Source organism: Lupinus angustifolius, chromosome LG08, assembly GCF_001865875.1.
Source record: "Lupinus angustifolius cultivar Tanjil chromosome LG08, LupAngTanjil_v1.0, whole genome shotgun sequence".
Classification (NCBI taxonomy): Eukaryota; Viridiplantae; Streptophyta; class Magnoliopsida; order Fabales; family Fabaceae; genus Lupinus; species Lupinus angustifolius.
The window spans coordinates 8,281,704-8,301,239 of record NC_032016.1 but is presented as its reverse complement, the minus strand read 5'-3'; the positions used below and the strand labels follow the sequence as shown (position 1 = coordinate 8,301,239).

General features: G+C 32.9%; 3 protein-coding genes across 3 annotated transcripts; 1 reads left to right on the top strand and 2 right to left on the bottom strand.

Annotated features, from left to right (window-relative positions):
- On the bottom strand, positions 724 to 3,395 carry LOC109354491. Its single transcript, XM_019597031.1, has 5 exons — positions 3,153 to 3,395; positions 2,287 to 2,816; positions 1,569 to 1,650; positions 1,370 to 1,481; positions 724 to 1,280 (listed from the first exon to the last, which is right to left on the bottom strand). Exons 1-5 carry the CDS (start codon positions 3,282 to 3,284, stop codon positions 1,144 to 1,146), a joined length of 993 nt encoding a protein of 330 aa, XP_019452576.1. The 5' UTR covers positions 3,285 to 3,395; the 3' UTR covers positions 724 to 1,143.
- LOC109354490 lies at positions 4,749 to 10,076 on the bottom strand. The gene is made up of 10 exons (XM_019597030.1): positions 9,829 to 10,076; positions 9,521 to 9,746; positions 9,343 to 9,432; positions 9,055 to 9,224; positions 8,800 to 8,939; positions 8,131 to 8,308; positions 7,471 to 8,038; positions 6,906 to 7,018; positions 5,801 to 6,044; positions 4,749 to 5,200 (listed from the first exon to the last, which is right to left on the bottom strand). The coding sequence occupies exons 1-10, from the start codon at positions 9,978 to 9,980 to the stop codon at positions 4,973 to 4,975; spliced, it is 2,109 nt and encodes a 702-aa protein (XP_019452575.1). The 5' UTR covers positions 9,981 to 10,076; the 3' UTR covers positions 4,749 to 4,972.
- On the top strand, positions 16,611 to 17,861 carry LOC109353340 (CASP-like protein 4C2). Its single transcript, XM_019595573.1, has 3 exons — positions 16,611 to 17,024; positions 17,155 to 17,290; positions 17,381 to 17,861. The coding sequence occupies exons 1-3, from the start codon at positions 16,801 to 16,803 to the stop codon at positions 17,603 to 17,605; spliced, it is 585 nt and encodes a 194-aa protein (XP_019451118.1). The 5' UTR covers positions 16,611 to 16,800; the 3' UTR covers positions 17,606 to 17,861.

The following is a 19,536-nucleotide window of genomic DNA, read 5'->3' as shown; positions in this document are numbered from 1 at the left end:
TACCATTGGTAGTACCCAAAATTAAATAATAACATATATTATAAGAAAAATGTATGCACTAAAAGTACAAATAATGTTTTACACTATCATTATATTATTCATCATTTACTTTATATCATCATTGTCTCTTAATGCAAATAAATAGTAAATAATACAGTATACACATCTCTCCACTATCCTATATAAACTATAATTAAGAAGTGAGGATATTAATTTTCAAAAGTTAATTTCCTTGTATTGTATTCCTTAAACAATGTCCTAAAGAAACTTTTAACACAACCTTTTTACATGAATGCAAATGGTTTATAAAAAAAAGTTCATTAATTCCTTAAAACAAAACACTTTGTTAAATAACATTTTTGCACTTAAATATTTTACCTTATAGTTTTCATGTAATGTTTCCAAAATTCTAGGAGGTAAAAATGATGAAGGTTTGTTCAAAATGATGTGTTTTCTCATTTGCCGTTCCTTAAATCTTTTTCTTAGTGCATTGAAGAATATCTCATTTATGTTATTCTCAACGGAAATCCTGAGGAAAATGCACTTGAGGCTCAAGTTCCTTTCCTCCAACCATATTACACCGAATAACATACAATCATATTCAAAGTTCACATTAGAAAATGAATTAAGAGAGAGAGAGAGATGCTATTAAAAAGTGTAATTTTATATGCTTGAGATTACTGACCTTGCAATGAAAGAAAGGTATTGCTTACACAGTCGAACTATGCACAACACATCCCTTAATATATGTGCCTTCTTGATGTATTATACCATTGAATCATAAATGACAGTCTACAACAACAAAACTTTCAATCTTCATATCAATAATATATGTGCCCAATGAAACTTTTAAAGGTGCATAGTGCTCAAGGATTCCTCTGGTCCAGTTTTGACTTTCATTAGCACCCCTGGACAGAAAATTTCATCTTAGAGGTTGTAATTCTTCTGTACCAGCTAGCCGAGTCCTACGCTAATTTCCAGTGACTTCCATGGGTACATATCAAATAGCCCACTAGAGAATTTCTTGCACTATTATGCAAGATATGTCATCACATTAGATGTAGTTAATGGAGCTATAAATTCCCTTGTCCTTCCTTTTAGCTATGATATGGCTTGACACATAAACTTTGGTCTCTTGACTTTTCAAGATACTGGATTATCAATATTAAAAGAAGGAATATCTTCTTGGCAATCTTTGATGTTATTCAAGCAGGGTGGCTTGGCTGCACCGAAGTAAAAGAATGCCATGATTTTTGAAAACTCGTCTGCACTTCGAGTTGCTGGGAGAACATCAGATTAAGTTAAGCATAGTCGGAAGAAGAACACTATCGTAAAATGGAAGGGGAGAGTTGTTAATGTAGACCAATACCTTTATCACGGAATAAGATTTTCCCTGCTTTAGTAAAAATAACCTCAGGGAAGACTGACACTCGAAGTGCAGCAACCAGTTCAGTCTCAATAACAGCATCAAGTGCAACACACTTTTATAAGATAGACAAAGATGTGAAAAGGTATATTAGTGATAGAGTATCAGGTAACAAACGCAATAAATGTAATATTTTACTTACTCGTGGTGAGGGTAATCCACAGTTCCATATGATATGCACAGCCTTCTCCAGTTCATTTCGAATTCTTTCATTCTCCTTTGGTCTAAAGATACAAAATAAAAAAGCCAGAATGAGAAATTATTTTACCTTGATATGATTGCAAATATGATGTATGAAGAACCAAGAGTTTACAAATTGCGGAATACAATATTAAATGTTATCTAGCAGACCAAGTACCTTGAATTACTTGTCAAATTCTAAGGTTAATTGCATATAAAAGCTGAACGCCTAATAGAGCCTCTCAGTAGCCCACTTCTAAAAGATTAAAAAAATATGCATGCTCATGCATATTACAAAGTATTCAGCTTAAAAACTAAAGGTATAAAAGGAATTCTTAAGGTAAGCGCAAAAAGAAAAACCAGCTAAACTATCAATTTCACTCCTCAACTTCACAATTCTAATGCTAACCACCAACCACTGGATTACTCTAAAATGACCACTAATTGTAGCAAGTTTATAAAGTACATATGATCTGCTGCAAGCTTATAGAAATAAGTTACAATGAAGTAATAAGTGTTTATCTACATAGACCTAGAAAAGATGCTTGAAAAGCAAAACTGATTAGGATAAAATTCAGCTACTTACACAAGAATACTGAAGTAAAGGAGATAGTATGCTGAAGCACAAAATATAGAACATGTATAAACAGACATGGATTAAAAGTAGAATCAGAACCAACCTTTTATATCGATTGTGTGAGAGAATAATCAAGGGGCTTATGTCTTTGAATACAGTTTCCTCCCATTCACTACTTTTTATGTCTTTGATAGGACGGATGTAATTATCATCTTGCCATACTATCTCCTTTTCATCGTCATCATCATTATCATCATCGGCCTTTTTGTTGTTTTTAATGGTAATCTTATCAAAAAACTGCCCAAAACTGAATCCCCATCCGTCAGCATCTTCCGGCCAATCAGGATCCTCCTCCTCCACAACAAGTGGGTAATCGGCGAGAAGCTTCTGCATTTTTTTATTCTTTTCATCAGGGTCCACCTCCTCTTGAATATCAGGTTTCTTCTCCATCACTTGTCTAATTTTCTTCCTCCATTCTTGTCTCTCTTCAAGATTCATCGAATAAGGGTCATTTTCCTTGACTCGAGGAGTGTCATCATCACTATCACTATCACTACCATCGCGATCAGCACCATCACTAGATTTGAGTGCTTGAACTCTTGTTGGGACTCTAACAGCTTTGCACTCCCTATCCTATTTCATGAAAATAGAAAAGCATGAACTTTCACTTGATTTATACATAGTCAATACATCATCTATCATTCATTTGTATTACTTTTTTTGTTTGAAGAGTCGACGGTGATAAAACATACATGCTGGATGATGCAGTGACAGTATATAAAACTCGTACAACATTAATGCATACATTTTTTTCTCATAGAAAATTAGGTAGCGTTTGGCGTGGTGACATAACATGTTCTTTCTAAATTCTAACCCTTACTTTTTGTTCTAATAATGTTCTATTTATAAAACTAAGCTAAACATAAAGTAGGTTCCATATCAAACACTACCTTAAATTTATATACTTACAAGAAACGGAAGCTTGGAGAAGTTAGAGGAAAAGGTGAAATTGAAAAAGTGCTTCCTCGGAATCTTATCTTTTACAGCATTGGGTGAAATGAAAGATGATAAGAACAATGTCATGGATTGTGGAAGCGCCATTTCTACAACAAATTATTGTAGAAATAAAAATGTGAAGTGTCAAATCATAATTGGGAATAAGAGAAATGAAAATAAAAAATCAAACTTTTTCAAACAGAGAGAGAGAGAAAGAGATAGAGGGATTGAAAAGATTACCTGCTTTGTGAATGAGTTGAATAAGAGAAGCTAATCGACTTCCACAAATGTGTTCGATGTTGGGCTGGGCCTGTTTGAAATATACGGCCTTCTATTATGGGCTTTCTGAGCCTGTGTTGAACGTTTCATAATTGAAGAAATTAAAGAAATTGAGAGATAAGAAAAGGATAGGGAAAAAAGAAAAATACACAACGTTGTTCCCTTGCAACTCTGAATCAATCTGAGAAGGTAACAAACAGCATGTTCCAAACATTGTTTAAATGTTAAAATCATAAATTTCAAGTTCAACCATTCTTCCTCTTCTTCATATTTTATTGGGAAGAAAATCATGTACGAGGCACACAGTTAAATAAGTGTTATAATTTCTTATAGTGCTTATAATTACATTTGTCGTAACCTCACAAAAGAACTTTTGGTGGAAATGTGTTTAATGGCTAAAAAATAGTTGTTCAGACCCATATAAAAAAACTTTTATTTCTGACTTGCAGGCTGGAAAAAAAAAATGGGGTTTTGACTCACTGTCTCGGTTTCCTAATTCCTAAGAAAGAAAAATGGACCTTAAGAGAGTTGTGTCAGTTCAGACATCAACAAAGTTGTTTCAATTTCAATCCTAATAGACATTTCATTAATATAAGCACGTGTTCTTTGACTATGTCATGTTTAATTATATCATACCAAAAGAAGAAGACTATTATTTCTACAAAACAAGTCAATATAAAAGCTATTCAATTCACACTTTGTTGATAGACAAAGAAGCATATTCTATTAGAAACTCTGAATCCACATGACATGAAGACGTAATAGTCTCTAGCTTAAACACATACAACTTTATTTATTTATGTACATAGCGGACAAATTGCAAGACTAGTCACTATGTTTTGTATACTAATTGTATGTTAGCACTTTTACCTTAAATCAACTGTTTACTCCAACATTTTAGGAAACTATTCTTAAAATACAATCAAAATGAATTGAAGGAAGAGTTGTGTCAAATACAAAAAAATCATAAACTTTCAGACATCATTTGCAAATTGATTTTTGGAATGAAGAAGAGATAAAAAGTGAGCTACAGAATCTTCTCACAAACATATTATATGGTTTCCAAGTATTCTCCTTCTCTTCATTTTTCTCCAAAAAAACAACTACCAAACATGCTGACTTGCAGCTTTTATCCATCTATCCAAACAGCGTATGTACAAGCCAAACCCAACTTATTACCCACAACGGTTTAATAATATAACGGGAATGCACAATAGAGGAAAAGTTAAGATGCCAATTACTAAATGATTTCAGGCTTAAATAATAGACAAAAGCAACAACAAAAATTTAAAACCAGATACTGAATGATGGCTACACAAAAATAATGGCAACCTTTGTTGGCATCAATTTATATCGTTGAATTAAGGGGAATGCTAATTGCCCTTGAGGCATTGGCTAAAGAATCCAATATACAAACTTTGTATAGGAATATGTAGTCAATACATTTAAAAATTTGAATGCTATGATCTTCAATGCTGAATTTGTATTTACCCTTAAATTAATTAACAAGAATATCATTTCCTTTTCTTGCAGTCATCATGCTTAATAAGCTGAACAGGAGCAGCTGGTATTCTGATCCACCATTCTCTAATCCGCCTTACCCATCGATCACTACTTTCTTTCCTAAGTGGCATCTCCCTTGTGTAACACTCAACGAATACCACCAAAAATATGTATTTCGGGGGAACAAAAGCAAGCACTGCGGCTAACAAAACCAGTAATTGTGCAACTTTCTCTGTAGCCTGCAGGAACAATTACAAAACTTTTGTAAGGTTTACTAAGAACTCCTGTGGAAACTTGCATTCTGATAAACTGACTGAGTCAATTTGATTAAAAATCATACAATTTATATTTCAATCAGAAGATATTATAGAAATAGCAACTATGCTTAAGTCCTTCATTTGGATAGTGGTTCAAAATAAGATTAATACTAACTATGTGTTGTGTTGCGGATCTTTTCATATGTATATTTCACATGTTTGCATTTTTAGAAGAATTTCCCATCTACTTTGACGTTGTATGGCAGACCTAAACTCTGGAAAGGTTTCAGGAGTTTATGGTGATGAATTGCAGTGATCTTTGGGCTTGAAGGCCTTTCCACTTAATACATTTTTCTGTGATTAAATTTTTTCCAACATACATAGAGATGATTTTAATTTATGATTCAGATAGCATGTCTGCTTTATTCAAAGTGGAAAGTGGATTAACGAAATGCAGCACAAACTTCATAACATATTACCCCACAAGTTATTGCATGCATATTTAAAAGTAAATAAAAATTACCTATATGCACAACATTTTAATATTTCTTTGAAGAAATAGACCAGGACAAGGATAGTCACCTGTGGTAAAATAGCAAGTAGAAGAGCTCTTATTTTTAGGAGAACAATATTTCCAGCTTGAACAAGTGATTCGAACTGTGTAATGGCCTCTTGTAATGTCAGCAATTGTTCTACTGCATTTCGATTTGGAGGAGGTGTTACTCTGAAAGCTTCTAATGATCCTCCCCTTCTGAAATGCCTACGCCAAAGCATGACAGTTGCAATGAACAGAAACATGGACGGCACCAAGTACTGGATCCACCCCCTGTAACACCAGCATTAACTAACTTCTTTATTCATCCAATCCATGGAAGCCACTTAACACAAAATGTCATTATTAAAAATTGTCTGATCCTGGTGGACTGGTGGTGGTCATCAGTTTGTTCCACAAAACTACGTAATGCAATTTACTAAATTCACCCTTAACTCAAGATTTGAGATTTAACATCCTCAGCTTCTTGTTTAAGTATAGATATTGACAATAGTATGCAGAATGGTGCCAGAAACATGGCAAAGTTTGCTTGACATGGGCTTACCAGCAAAAAACACATGGTATAAAGTGGAAACAGGCAGGACCAAGGATATTTCTTGGTGTTATTAAGGTTGGAGGGGAGATCAGATACATGTCAATGAAAATAAAAATCACTCTTTGGTCCTTGATTAATATCCTATGACATTGATTCCTTTCTATCCCTTTTTAGTCTCTTTGACTAGGTGGTCTGTTGACTAGTTTAAAGTTAAGCCTCAATAATCAGTACATGTTGAATTTCAACACCTAGTGATGACCTTGAGCTCATCTATTTATGTGGGGGAATGCTGACATGATAGTTGGATCATGCAATAGCTTAAGGATTGAGACCAAGTGATTATATGATTATATATGCAACATGATGGGATAAGAGTTGAGGTGAGAATCAACACAAAAGGCTTTTAAAATGTTCAAAACTAAAGAAATTCATGTCTAAGCCGTAGTGTTGAGAATCAAAATTATGCACTGTTAAATACAGTAAATACATTTGAAGACAAAAAATGAAAAGCAACCCATTTGAAACAGCTAATACAAATGCAGTAACCAACATTAATGTGGTCACTTAGTCATGTGATGATTTTCCAATAAAACATTTACCTTACAATCATATAACAGACAAGGAGCAAAAAGGTTGTTGATTTGTAGAAGTCTTTCCATGAGGCCAAAAGCTGCAGTCGGTTAGCAGATTCAATGACTGGAAACAGCAGCTCCTACAGGGAGTTAAAAGAATTATATTTACCATATAACTAAAAGCATAAACTCCTATTTTTCCTAATCCCATTGAGGAAACCCTTATAATTTGAAAGGCTAAGCCACTTAATGGATATTCTAACCCAGTGACTATATCTTTTAGGACGAAAATTGAAATATATTTCAAGCATCAAGAGATTTATTTATATTGAGCTTAAATGTACACGGCAGAGAATGAATGATACTGTGGAAAATAAAATGCTTTACCTTTTGTACTCAAGCAGAGTCTGACCTATTAGTATTTTATTGTGCTGCAGGAGCAGGGTAATTCTACTACTCTAATTTCTTTTTACAACATGTCATGGATCTATAAGGAAAAAAAATTAACTTCCATTTTTCAACCCTCTTTGCTTTACTATAATTTCCGTATCCAAAAAAGTAAAATAACTATGGAATGGAAATCATAATGAACCTTCATTACTGCAACATTGGTATCAATGCCTTCAACCTTCACTTGGTCCACGCTTGCCTGTGCAGCTTGAGCTTTTCCAGTGTCAAGAAGGGACTTTTTTACTGCCAATTCCAAGGGATTTACCTCACCAACTCGGATATCACCAGTAAAAGTTGTTTCTTCATAAATAATGTTTGATTTGAATCCAAGACAGGAAAGCGCTATAGCAGACGCTGGAGACACGGCCACTTGCCTTCTCGTATCTACAGTACTAGAAACAGCAGTCAAATTTGTTAAGCTGTTTGACAAGGTTTCCAAGATAATATCTCCACGTGGAAGAGCCTCAGCTAGGTTAAAAGTAAGTAGGGTTTTGTAGTGGGATGGGAAAAACTTGAAAGCCTCTCTAACTGCACGATAGCGGAAAATGCCCAGAATAGCCCTGGCAAGTACTTCTGATTTCTGTGCCTCTTTGAGGTAGTATTTCCTGATAAACTTGTGTACACGCAGGATCTCCAGACTAATGTCCAACCAATAATCACGACGCATGTTTGCTTTAAACTCGGGGAATTCAAAGTAAACAGGCTCTGCTCTGTCAACATGTTGAAAAATCATAAAATTTGAAGTGGAAAGCATGTAAAATATAATTACAATTCACATGATATTTGTCAACAGATTACATACACAGAAGTTGACTTAAACATCACAGCTTTATCAAAAAGGCGAGCACCAAGGGGTCCGGTCAAGTCAGGTTTTATGACCTGTTTCAAGTCTGTTCCCAGATCATATCGAACAGCTTTCTCATACACACCAACTCCAAGTGACTCAAAGTACAGTGCATAATTGGTGAGGGTCAGCCTCCCTACAAAGGTAAGAAATTTAAGGTACCACTTAGTAAAGTGGAAAACTTAAGATAGATTATTAGTCAACCAAATGAATATGGGTTCCTACTTCCTAGTTCATTATTCAGACATAACACAGCGTGATCATCAATAGTTTACTTAATTCACACTTACTCCAGTTTGCTGGCTTAATCAAACCAGCTTCAAAGAGATTGTTTCAGACCTTATAATTGAATCATCTTCCTAGAATTCCCTTGAGCAGCGAATCCAGGATTGTGCTGATTTTGAACTCTCAATCCGTTAAATGGTGAAATATATTTGCTAATTCATCCTACCTTAAGGCCTATCACAGACAGAAAGATAAAAATGGGGAGCTGCTAGTCACTTATACAAGGTATAGGAATCCTCAATCGTCCTATAGTAGTATCCGAGTCACTCGTTCCCTATAATCAATAGAGACACATAGGCCACTTCGATGTTACCAATTTTTCTTAGGATTAGAATAACTAACCAGGCCATGCAGAGATTCCAATATGTTGAAGAACTGGTAGAGTAGGAATAGTCCCATCGACATCAAGGACAATCTCATCTTCAGCAAGCTGAAGAGTTGCAACAGAATTGGCCAGAACATTCTTGGAGTTCTTAATAACTCTGCACATAACTCAATAATCAGAAAGTATACAAACAACGCACAATGACCAAATATAGTGATAAAATACGAGTTTCATCGTATAAATAAAGAGAACCGAAGGAAAAACAGTGATACTTATATAGGAATCTTATGTATTTGTCATAAACAAGAAAATGAAGTCGACGAGCGGAAGTAGCTGTGAGTGCGTCAAAGAGATTGTGGACAGTTATTATATCAGCAATCGGAATACAGACAGGTGCTATCCGTGAGAACGCTTCTAGACCAACTGTCTTATTATCATCAACCTAAATTGCAATTCCATTACATATTAATAATATTAATAAGTGTTTTTGTATTCATTCATTTCAAATTTCATTGTATACGAATATAAATAGTAACAGGAATAGGAATAGGAATATGAACCTGAAGTGCCATACTAGTGGAAGTTGAATAAAACAAAGAACCTTCTTCATCTTCATCTCCACTTTCATCTTTACTGAAACTAGGGTTTTCCTGCAATATCAATGCATCAAACATGTGTATATATTAATTGAAATGAATTAAAGAGAAAGAAAATGTAATGTGTGTGAGTTACGGTTACTTGATCACTGTGAACGCTAGGTGCTTCCCAAGCAAGCATGATATCAAAGGTTAAACGACGAAAGTGTTTATCGTTTAAGTAATGAGGAGATGAAAACAATTTCCGAAGCGCTTTAAATGAAGAAAACTCTAAGAGGTTTCTAGCGTAAGTGAGAAGTTCTTTAACGGCCATAGGAAGTTCAGAATCGAATGCATGTTGCAATTCCTGTGGAGAGGTTTCAAGGATCCTGCATTTACAAATCAAAATTGAAATTCAAAACGATTGAAAAAAAGAGAGAATGAGAGTGAATGAGGAATCGATGAAATTACTTGGAGCAAGAAGAGAGAACGGAATTAGCGAGAGGAGAGAGTTGAGGAATGAGTTTGGGGGAAGAAGGAGGAGAAGAAGAAGGAGGAGGAGAAGAAGAAGAATTGTTATTGCGTTGGAAAAGGGATTTGAAATTATCCCATTTATCTTCCATTGTTTGAATCAATGAATGAGATTCAGATTGAGATTGGTTCTGATGAGTTTCAAGTTTGATCTGCAATTCTATATTTCTTTCTTCTCACTTCTTCACACACTTCTTAACTAACTTTTCATCTTTTCTTTTTCTTTTTTCTTTCTTTTTTTAAAGTAAATATCCACTTTTGTCTCCTTTTCTACTAATTTGATGTTCAAAGTGAAAACAAATTTGTATATAAAGGCTGTTGAAAATGAATAAAAAAATTTATATGTACTAAAATATTCCAAAAAGTAGTAAAAAAATATTAAAATTGAATAATTTGGCTTATATTTGATATATGGTAATCATTTTGTGTTTTTTTTATTTTTTCACACAAAAAAATTGAAACATGAAAATAAGACTTTATCCAAATTTTTATTTCCTTACCTAGATTTAATTTAATTTATTATATATTATATAAATCATATTGGAATTTAATATAATCTCCACTTAAAAATAACAATTTCATACAAGGTTGGAGTATTAAGAGTTTGCTAGAGCATGGTAAAAGTCACAAATAATGAAGAAAAAAAATAGGAGTGCTAAATATGTGCTTTTTTATTTAAAATGAATTATTTTCACAACTTTTGAGTCCCTTTATTTTTTGTATATATAAGAGCTATGAAACAAGGATTTGGATTACTCTAATTTATGTGATACAATTACAAGACTCAATAATAATAATAATACTAATACAAACAACCACCTCTAAAGGGGTATGATTAGTGTGAGATTGCATCCTCTAACAAAATTAAATTACAAAACAAGATCTATTTCATGTAATAAATAAATATCTTAAGAAAACAAAGATGACCTACAAAGTGGGCAAGAATATTGAGTAAGATCAAGCCATTGCTCAATGCAATTAACATGAAACACATGCCCACATCTCTTAATCTTGCTCACTACATCTTCTCTTTCAAAATCAACCAAACAAATAGAACAAATCTCTTTTGTCTCTCTCAAATCCTCAAACTTTGCCATAGGTAGTGAAGGAATTTGAGGAAACTCAATCTCCTTTGATGCACCTTTCATATCATAAAAACAAAACATGGTTGAAACTAACCTCTTTAGTTGCATCAATGGAATCAAAATGCATGTGTAGAATACAATGGTTACTATCCACATGCGAGATTGACAAACAACTAAACAATTCATCTTCAATGGTCACTATATATCTCTAATATGAATCTCTTAATATTGTTGTATGTATATATGTATATATATGTGTATGTATGTATATGTAAGTGATACTATATATGTTCCTATCAATGATAGTGATGGATAGAAGAAGGTGTGTGTTTCTATTTATATAGATATACATGCACTATGAGAAGAGATGACTTCACATAGTTTATGTTGACACCGGCCTTATACATAAAATAATATATATCCTAGATTATATTTCTTAGTTTATAAGAAGAATAACATGCATCAATTTTGACTTTGGATATATTGTAGTTATTAATCACATTGGCCAGCAACAAGTATAGTAATTATATATTCACTCACTTTTATTATAACCAATGATATTTTCTCACTTTATCTGTAATGAGTTAATTATTTTCATAATGTGCGATTATCTCTCACAACAAGTGTCGTACTCAGTAATCAAAACATTAATCTTTGTTTATCTATCTGTAATCTAACATAACCTTATACCATTAGACAAACATATTATTATTACAACATCATAATATAATAACAAGATTTGGGGTTCTTGTTCTATCAATATGTTGGCTATATATGTAGGATTGACACTTAAATTTGACCCCTTCCATTTAGGGGAAAGAAATAATAAAATGAGATATTGAATTTTATCTCATTTTTTCCACTAAAGTAAAGATGTTAACTGTATATAGCAAATTTAGATTTAGAAGTAACTTGTTATTCTATAATAAGTAGTTAAAGTTAGTTAGTTTTTTAAGATATTATTAATTTATTATATGTGTCCTGTGTTGGGTTGCAGGGCCGGCGCCGCTCCCACATTGTCATGGTTTATTAACTAAGTAATCAAATATTTATTAAATAAGTAATACCAACATGTATTGATTCAAGTGGTATATGATTGATTCCCCTTAAGCAAAAACCCGAGTCTGAGTCTTGTGGATGGAAAAATATTCGTTGGGAGAGTTAGCCCCACATACCTGTGGATGTTCCCGGCTCAGACAGGATTGCTTTCCCTGTAAGGATACATGTGGAAACCAAAAAAAATATTTATAGTAATATTTTTCATTGACCATCTATGCTTTCAAGTTTTCAATTTATTCTATTATATTTATATATTTATTATATACAATAATCTGTAATCAACTTCAACTTTATTCAAAGCATGAATGTGAATTTTGAGGTTTGATATTTATATTTTCACTTCAACTTTTTTCAATGTTTAGAGAAAAGGTCATTCTATTTTGAAATTAATTGATGCAAAAAGCTTTTCAGAAAATTACCACTTCAGCCACAGTTTACTCCTTTAAAAGAAATTGGGTGAAATAGAATAGCGTCCAACAATTAGATTAGGGGTGTGAATATTCTATAAAGTGTACATTGTATTTTAAAGTGTAAGTGTATCAAACTTAATTAAATTGGAAGAGAGAGCCATGTCATATTTAATACTTAATAGTCCAAATTGGTGCATTATCCAACGGGCACATAAAATAGTCACACCAATAGTTACTTGGTATCTTAGATAAGTCTCACATGTTTATTTTTTTGGATTTTATTAACCTCAACTTTTAAGACTTAAGAGTGAGGGCAAAAGACTAAAAATAATAGTATCTTTACATTGAAATTTTAAATATCCAATACTTAAAATTAGAAACTTATTTTCTAATACCTTTTTATTTATTCATTTAAACTTTTATATTCTAGGCCTTTGGTCGAAGTTAGGTTAATCCTTATTTTTTTTATAATTCACACGCTTTCTTATAAATGAAGCAATTAAAATAACATTTTATTTCACCGGTAAAAGTCAAAAGTTCACTATATAATCAAGTCTTCTTATATAGACACGCAAATTTATGTCTCATTAAAGGAATTAATGAGAAACCTTATGCTACTAGGAAACCGTGCAAAAACCACCCAAGTGGTTGCCCTAACATTTGAGTTTACATTTGATGTAGTAAAAATTGTGAAGAGTCAAAATAGTGTGACTTTTAATGCAGGAATTGCTTTAAGAGTCAAAATAGTACGATGAGATAGTATAATTTTGTGATACATAATATAATGCATCACAATCAGATCCTGAAGTTTTCCAATGTTATTTTCACCCTGTAAACTTCTACTTCGAGTGCGTTTCCACTGATCTATTGCAAAATGGTCAACGTGAAATTTGAGTTTTATGATAAATTAAACAAACATAACCATATGATTAAAGGAAGAAAAAAAATGTATACACCAGTTTTTACTATGTAGCATAGATCAAATAGTATGATTTGTCAGTCTTGAATGTGTGAAAACATGTCAGTTGTAAAAATTGCTTCTCATATATAGAAGAACTCGTGAAGAAGAGTAGCAGAATGGGTATATATGTGTTTTTTGTACTACGAAATGTATCTTTCTACTTTTTCGCTAAAACACTAATCTTTTTTGGGTGACTATCCTCCTAATAAATGTCATTTTCAGCAATCAAACCTTTGACGTTGGGGATCCGGTAAAATCTTACACCACTAGTTATATATATATATATATGTTTAGATAACAGTATTATTATTGCCGACCAAAATGCGAGAGATATTGTAGGAAAGGGTGGTAATGGGCATTAAATGATGCATAATATCTTGCTACGCTTTTCCGTAACGTGGGGTTTGTCATTAATTAAATTAAACTATAAGTAGACGGTGTAGTGTTTTGCTTCACTTCATAATTTTGTTACCTAAACAATAACCGACCGCGTATGCTATGCACAACAAGCGCAGCACTATGTGGAGGGGGGAAATAGAAGCCCACCTTATTTCCTAGTTTTGGGTCAAGTAAAGCCCACCTCTTCACAATTCTTGGGTTCTTCAAGTAACCCATTTGATCATTGTGCGCCCATAACAATGTTAGTCATGGAATATCATCATATTTAATTGTATATCAACCTAAGAGTTCAAACTTCAAAGGGTAAGTATAAGAGTTTCATATAAGAGAATATAGTATCTCTTAATTTATCTCATTCAACTACTAAAATTATGATATATGTTATAATTTTAGTAGTCGAAGGATATAACGAGATAACTTAGAAATATTTTATTCTTTTTTATATAAAGTCATTACATATCTATATCTATAATTCATGTATATTAATTCTTTTTTTATACTACCAAGGGTATTTCTCACCCTATAGGTAATGAACTAATCTCTTTTAAGGTATGTGACTATATTTTTTAACAAGTGTCCCTCTCATGAATCGAGTCATTTATCTTTTAGTCGTTATGAAATAATAGTTGTATATTAAATTCTTGAACTTAAAACACTAGGGTGTGTAAAGTAGCATTTTTTTTGCAGATACTTGGTCATTGTATGTACAAGTAGATAATGCACCAATGCAAAGCAAACACAAAGGAATGAGCCACAAGGTAAATCAGGTGATTGCACAGAGTGAGTTCAAATGCAGGAATGATATCTATTTTGTGAATTTGTCAAACTATTCGATACGGTAGAGAATCACCCAATCCCACATTATCACGTGTAAAGTTAATTGTTGCTTATTCCTATAGATGATTCCCCCACCTAATTGTGGGATGGAAATTTGCTGTCCCCAATCACGTCCTTAACCAATCACAATGAAATAAAACTGATAAACTTATAAATATTTAAAAAATTTAACCGTGACATAATATGATTGGTCTGAAACAGAGTTTGAGACATGGTTTGGGACAACATATCCTTGTCCATTATGATGTGCATGTGTAAATAAATACGCTGAGACACAATCATGATATGATAAGAATGCCAGTGGGGAGAGGTAATGAGTATTTCAGAATTTGGGGATACAACTTTAGAAAATTATAAAGTTAAACCCCTCATGTTCTGTAGCAACAAGACATAACACGTTTTGGATTAGTTGGATTGCTAAATCATGATAAGCCAAATCATGTTCTATCATTACTTTGTTTGTGTAGAGAAATAAAAGGAAAGAAGTTGAGGGGAGAATATTTGGCGTCAAATTTAATTTTCCTCTCATTCAGTTGGAAGATAAAAATGGTGAAGAGAAAGAAAAAAAAATACTTGGAATCCACACAAAATCGTTTTTAATTAAATATACATAAGAAGCTAGAGCTAAAAGAGCTAAGTAATATGAAATTATAAGTATGACTTTATACTTTATAGTTTATAAACTCTCCCTTTTTTAATAATTTTCCAAAGTGCTTTTGTATTTTAAATATAATATTTTCTGTCTTTTTATAAGATATAGGAAAATATCTCTTTCTTTTTTCTTTATTTTTATTTCACTCATGTCAAACAATATAAAAATCTATTATTGTCTTTCTTATCTTATTATTTCTCTTCACTATCTTTCTCCCATTTTCACTCTTCTCACATTCTTCTTTCAACTTTTCTCAATCAAACAAAACATTAGTGATTTTCTCATTACAATCACTTTACATAATAGACAAATGAGAAAAGGAAGACAAACTTAGAAGGGGATGAGTGATATGAAATGGAAGTTTAGTAAGAGATAGAGAGACAAATCAGTTATAACATATCACAATTTACTAGATTTAAGTATTTTGAATCAATCATAAAATATAATACCTTTAGTTTTCCTTTGTTATGCAAGAATTAGAGGAGAAATAAGTTGGGAAGAGAGAAAAAAGAGAGAGTTAGTGTCTTTCCTCCATTTAGTTGACATGTGAAATAGGGAGGATAGAATAAAATTAGGTGAGACCCATCCCCAAAATTCTTCTCTAGTTGAATGCAAAGAAAGTAGAAGGGAGAAGAAAATGATTGGCAATGGCAAAAATGCCCCTCACTTATCTTGTTTTCTTACACAAACTACTACCCTAGAAAAATATTGTGACAATTGTATTAAAATTAACAAGTTTTAATACTTTATATTATGTATATCAAATTTAAAATAAATTTTATAATCTTAAATATTTAGTCAGTAATAAAACATTTATTTATATTCTATTTATCCTATGGATATTTTTTTTCCATTCAAAAAATTATTTCTATCTCTTTTTTTCTCCCCCTCTCTCTAGTATAAAACAATACAAAAAGCTACTATAATTATCTTCTATCTCTTTCTCCTCTGTATCTTTCTCACCAATCTCTATTCTCTTATTTTCTCAACCAAACAAAGTATCAAGAAATTAATAGAAATGTAAATCATATGATTCAAATGAGATGTTTTACTCAATGATGTAAAATCACATTAAATTTCAGGTCACATTCTAAAACCAAAAATCAAAAGATCAAAAGTTTGATTTATGATAACAATGAGACAATCAGCTTTAAAGGTAAATACCCTTATTTTTTATATAACAATTTTGAAAATATGATTATATACCCGTGCTGAAAAGTAAAAAAAGTTAAAAAGAAGGCACATGAGATGTACAGATACCACACCTTGCAGGTTGCAGCCATATATAGTTTGCACGCTTTCTGGTCTGGAACAACTTTTTATATAAAACACATTCCACGCATCTTCTCCCCTTCACCAATTACATTTCACGTTCCCTTTCCCTCTCTGCTTTTTCACTCTCTCTACTTTTCTCATGAAACTCTTGCTCTCTCTCGTGACCCCACTTCCTTCATAAAATACCCTCTCTCTAATTCCACATGATTTCTCACCTCCCTCAATCTCACCACCATGAGATCCCCTCCGGCAACCCGTAACGGCGGCGATAACCGTTCACCATCAGCACAACCACGTTTCCATTCTACCGTGGCGGAACACAAACTACGTCGTTTCAATTCCCTCATACTCCTCTTCCGTCTCGCTTCGTTCTCCTTTTCTCTCACCTCTTCCATCTTCATGCTCACCAACACTCGCGGCTCCGATTCTCCTCACTGGTACCACTACGATACCTTCAGGTAATCACTCACCTAACACCTTTCTCAATTCCAAACTCATCAACTTAATATCATCACTAGAAAGTAAATTCGATCCTTGAATTACAAAATTCTTGACGAGATTAAGAAAATAAAACTGTAATCCGTTCAGATTCGTTCTAGCTGCGAATGCGATAGTGGCGGTGTATTCACTGTTCGAACTAGGCGCGTCGGTATGGGAAATCTCGAGAGGCGCAACGCTGTTCCCTGAAGTGCTTCAAGTGTGGTTCGATTTCGGCCACGACCAGGTCAGAAACAAATTCCACTCTCCAAATTTTCTTCTTACTATGTATAATCACGACACTGCAGGGGAGTGATCGTGTGTGGTGACGGTGCAGATGTTCGCGTACTTACTATTATCAGCGAGCGCAGCGGGGACGTCGATGGCGAGAACGCTGAAGGAGATGGACACGTGTACGGCCAATAATAACGCGTTTTGTGTTCAATCGGATATAGCTATAGTGTTAGGTTACGCTGCGTTTCTATTCCTAGGGTTTACGTCTCTGTTAACGGGATTTCGTGTAGTTTGTTTTATTATCAACGGTTCCCGTTTTCATATCTGATGAGTATTGCGTAGGAACGACGTCGTGTTGGCCATACCTGCATAAATGGGAAAGGGATGTGTATATAGATAGAGAGAGAGGAATATTTGGGTGGGGTCAGGGTTTTCTTTTCTACTGCATTGTGATTTGGATTGATATGATTGAAAGAGGGTCTCTGCGCGTGATGTTGAATTTTGAGCCCCAACACAACAACACAAGCTGCAATTGTACCAACTTATTCCAATTAATTCCATTGGGATCGTTCATTGCTCTTCAAGCTTTGTGCTGCATCGATGCACTTTAGTTAATAATCTAAAATCACTAATTTTGGTTCTTATCGTTATATGTATTTAATGATATGATTCATGATATATAATCAATAGGGATTCTACCAGTTTTTTATATTTTTTAATAACAAAAATGTTATTTTATTATACTTACACAGATAAATATGTTATTATATATTCAATTTTTTTTGGTTTTCAAGATTTATCTCCCATTAATGTAGAGGATACATACTGATATATAATATGGTAATGGTAAAAAAATTCTTAAAATATTTATGTGTGGATATTTAACTCGTAAAATTCTTACCCATGATTAAGATGTACCGGTATGGAGAGTGGAGACCCCAGTAATATGATGAGACGACATTAAATTTAAATAAAAATTTATATGTATATATAATGTCGATTAAAATTAAATATGAACATGAATAAAATGAGTAAACTGAGAGTATATATTTATATGCTTTATCATGAAAATGTGCAAGAGAACGTCCTATCTATTCCCAATAGGAAAAACGTACTAAGAATGATGATAGTTCTAGGGGAGAGAGTGATGATCTTCCTAAATATGAGGTTTATTTAGGTATTAAAACACATACTATTTTGCAAATTAATTAGGTTATAGAATGACAATAAATATTAATTAAATTGCAACTCTCACTGGAGTCTGTGCTGCTGAGTATGAATTGTAACAAAACTTTTGGCATGCACCCTATGACTCTCTTCGGAATGGTGGAACAAACATATGTTATCTCCAATTTTATCTATTTTTAATTGAATATGATAATGAACTTTTTAGCAAAATAATAATAATAATAAAATTTTAATTAATATGTCATAATTTCAGTAAGATATAATTAATGTTTTTATTGATTTTTTGCATAATTGGTGTAAATTATGGTTTGGCACAACTTATATCAGACTGGACAAGAGAGTAATGATTACCTTGTCTTAGCGTTTGTATGAGGACAACATTTTCATAATACCATGCGGGTCATAAACAACACTTCCATCACAGGCAAATTGATCCCACGAGTAAATCCAGAAAACATAGAGGTTGTTGCACTTATGTAAGAGGTGTTAGGGTTGTTAAATGAATGAACATTAAGACTGGTAAAACTAGTAGTTAAGTTGTTAATTTCAACTACTTCGATAGATGGTTGATACAATGCATGTGAGTGTGACCATACATGACCCATATATGGATCACTTGTTTCACTTTTGGTGTCTCATTTGTGTATAATCCATTTAAAAAGTGCAATTAAAAAGAAAATTTATAAAAAAATAAAATATTATTTTATATTACTTAATGAAATGTCATTAGCTTAATAATCTTCCTCGGTCAAAGTCACCCATTGTATATAAAAAAACACATTTGTGACTAAAAAAGCAACGATCGTATAGTACTTGTATGCGAAGATATCAGACACAAATTATGGCAATGGAAAAAGGCTGATGTATAGGGTTAGGATTTAACTTGGGCCCAAGGTATGAAAGATGATTTAGTGGGGAAAATGAGAAGAATTGGGTGTGAAAAATGGAGAAGGAATGAGGTAGGATGACGAAGAACGGGGTGGGATTTGAAAAAGGGAATAATGTAGGTCCTGGTGTGAGGAGAGAAATTATCTCCTCACATCCACTCATTAATTGACACTTGTGATATTT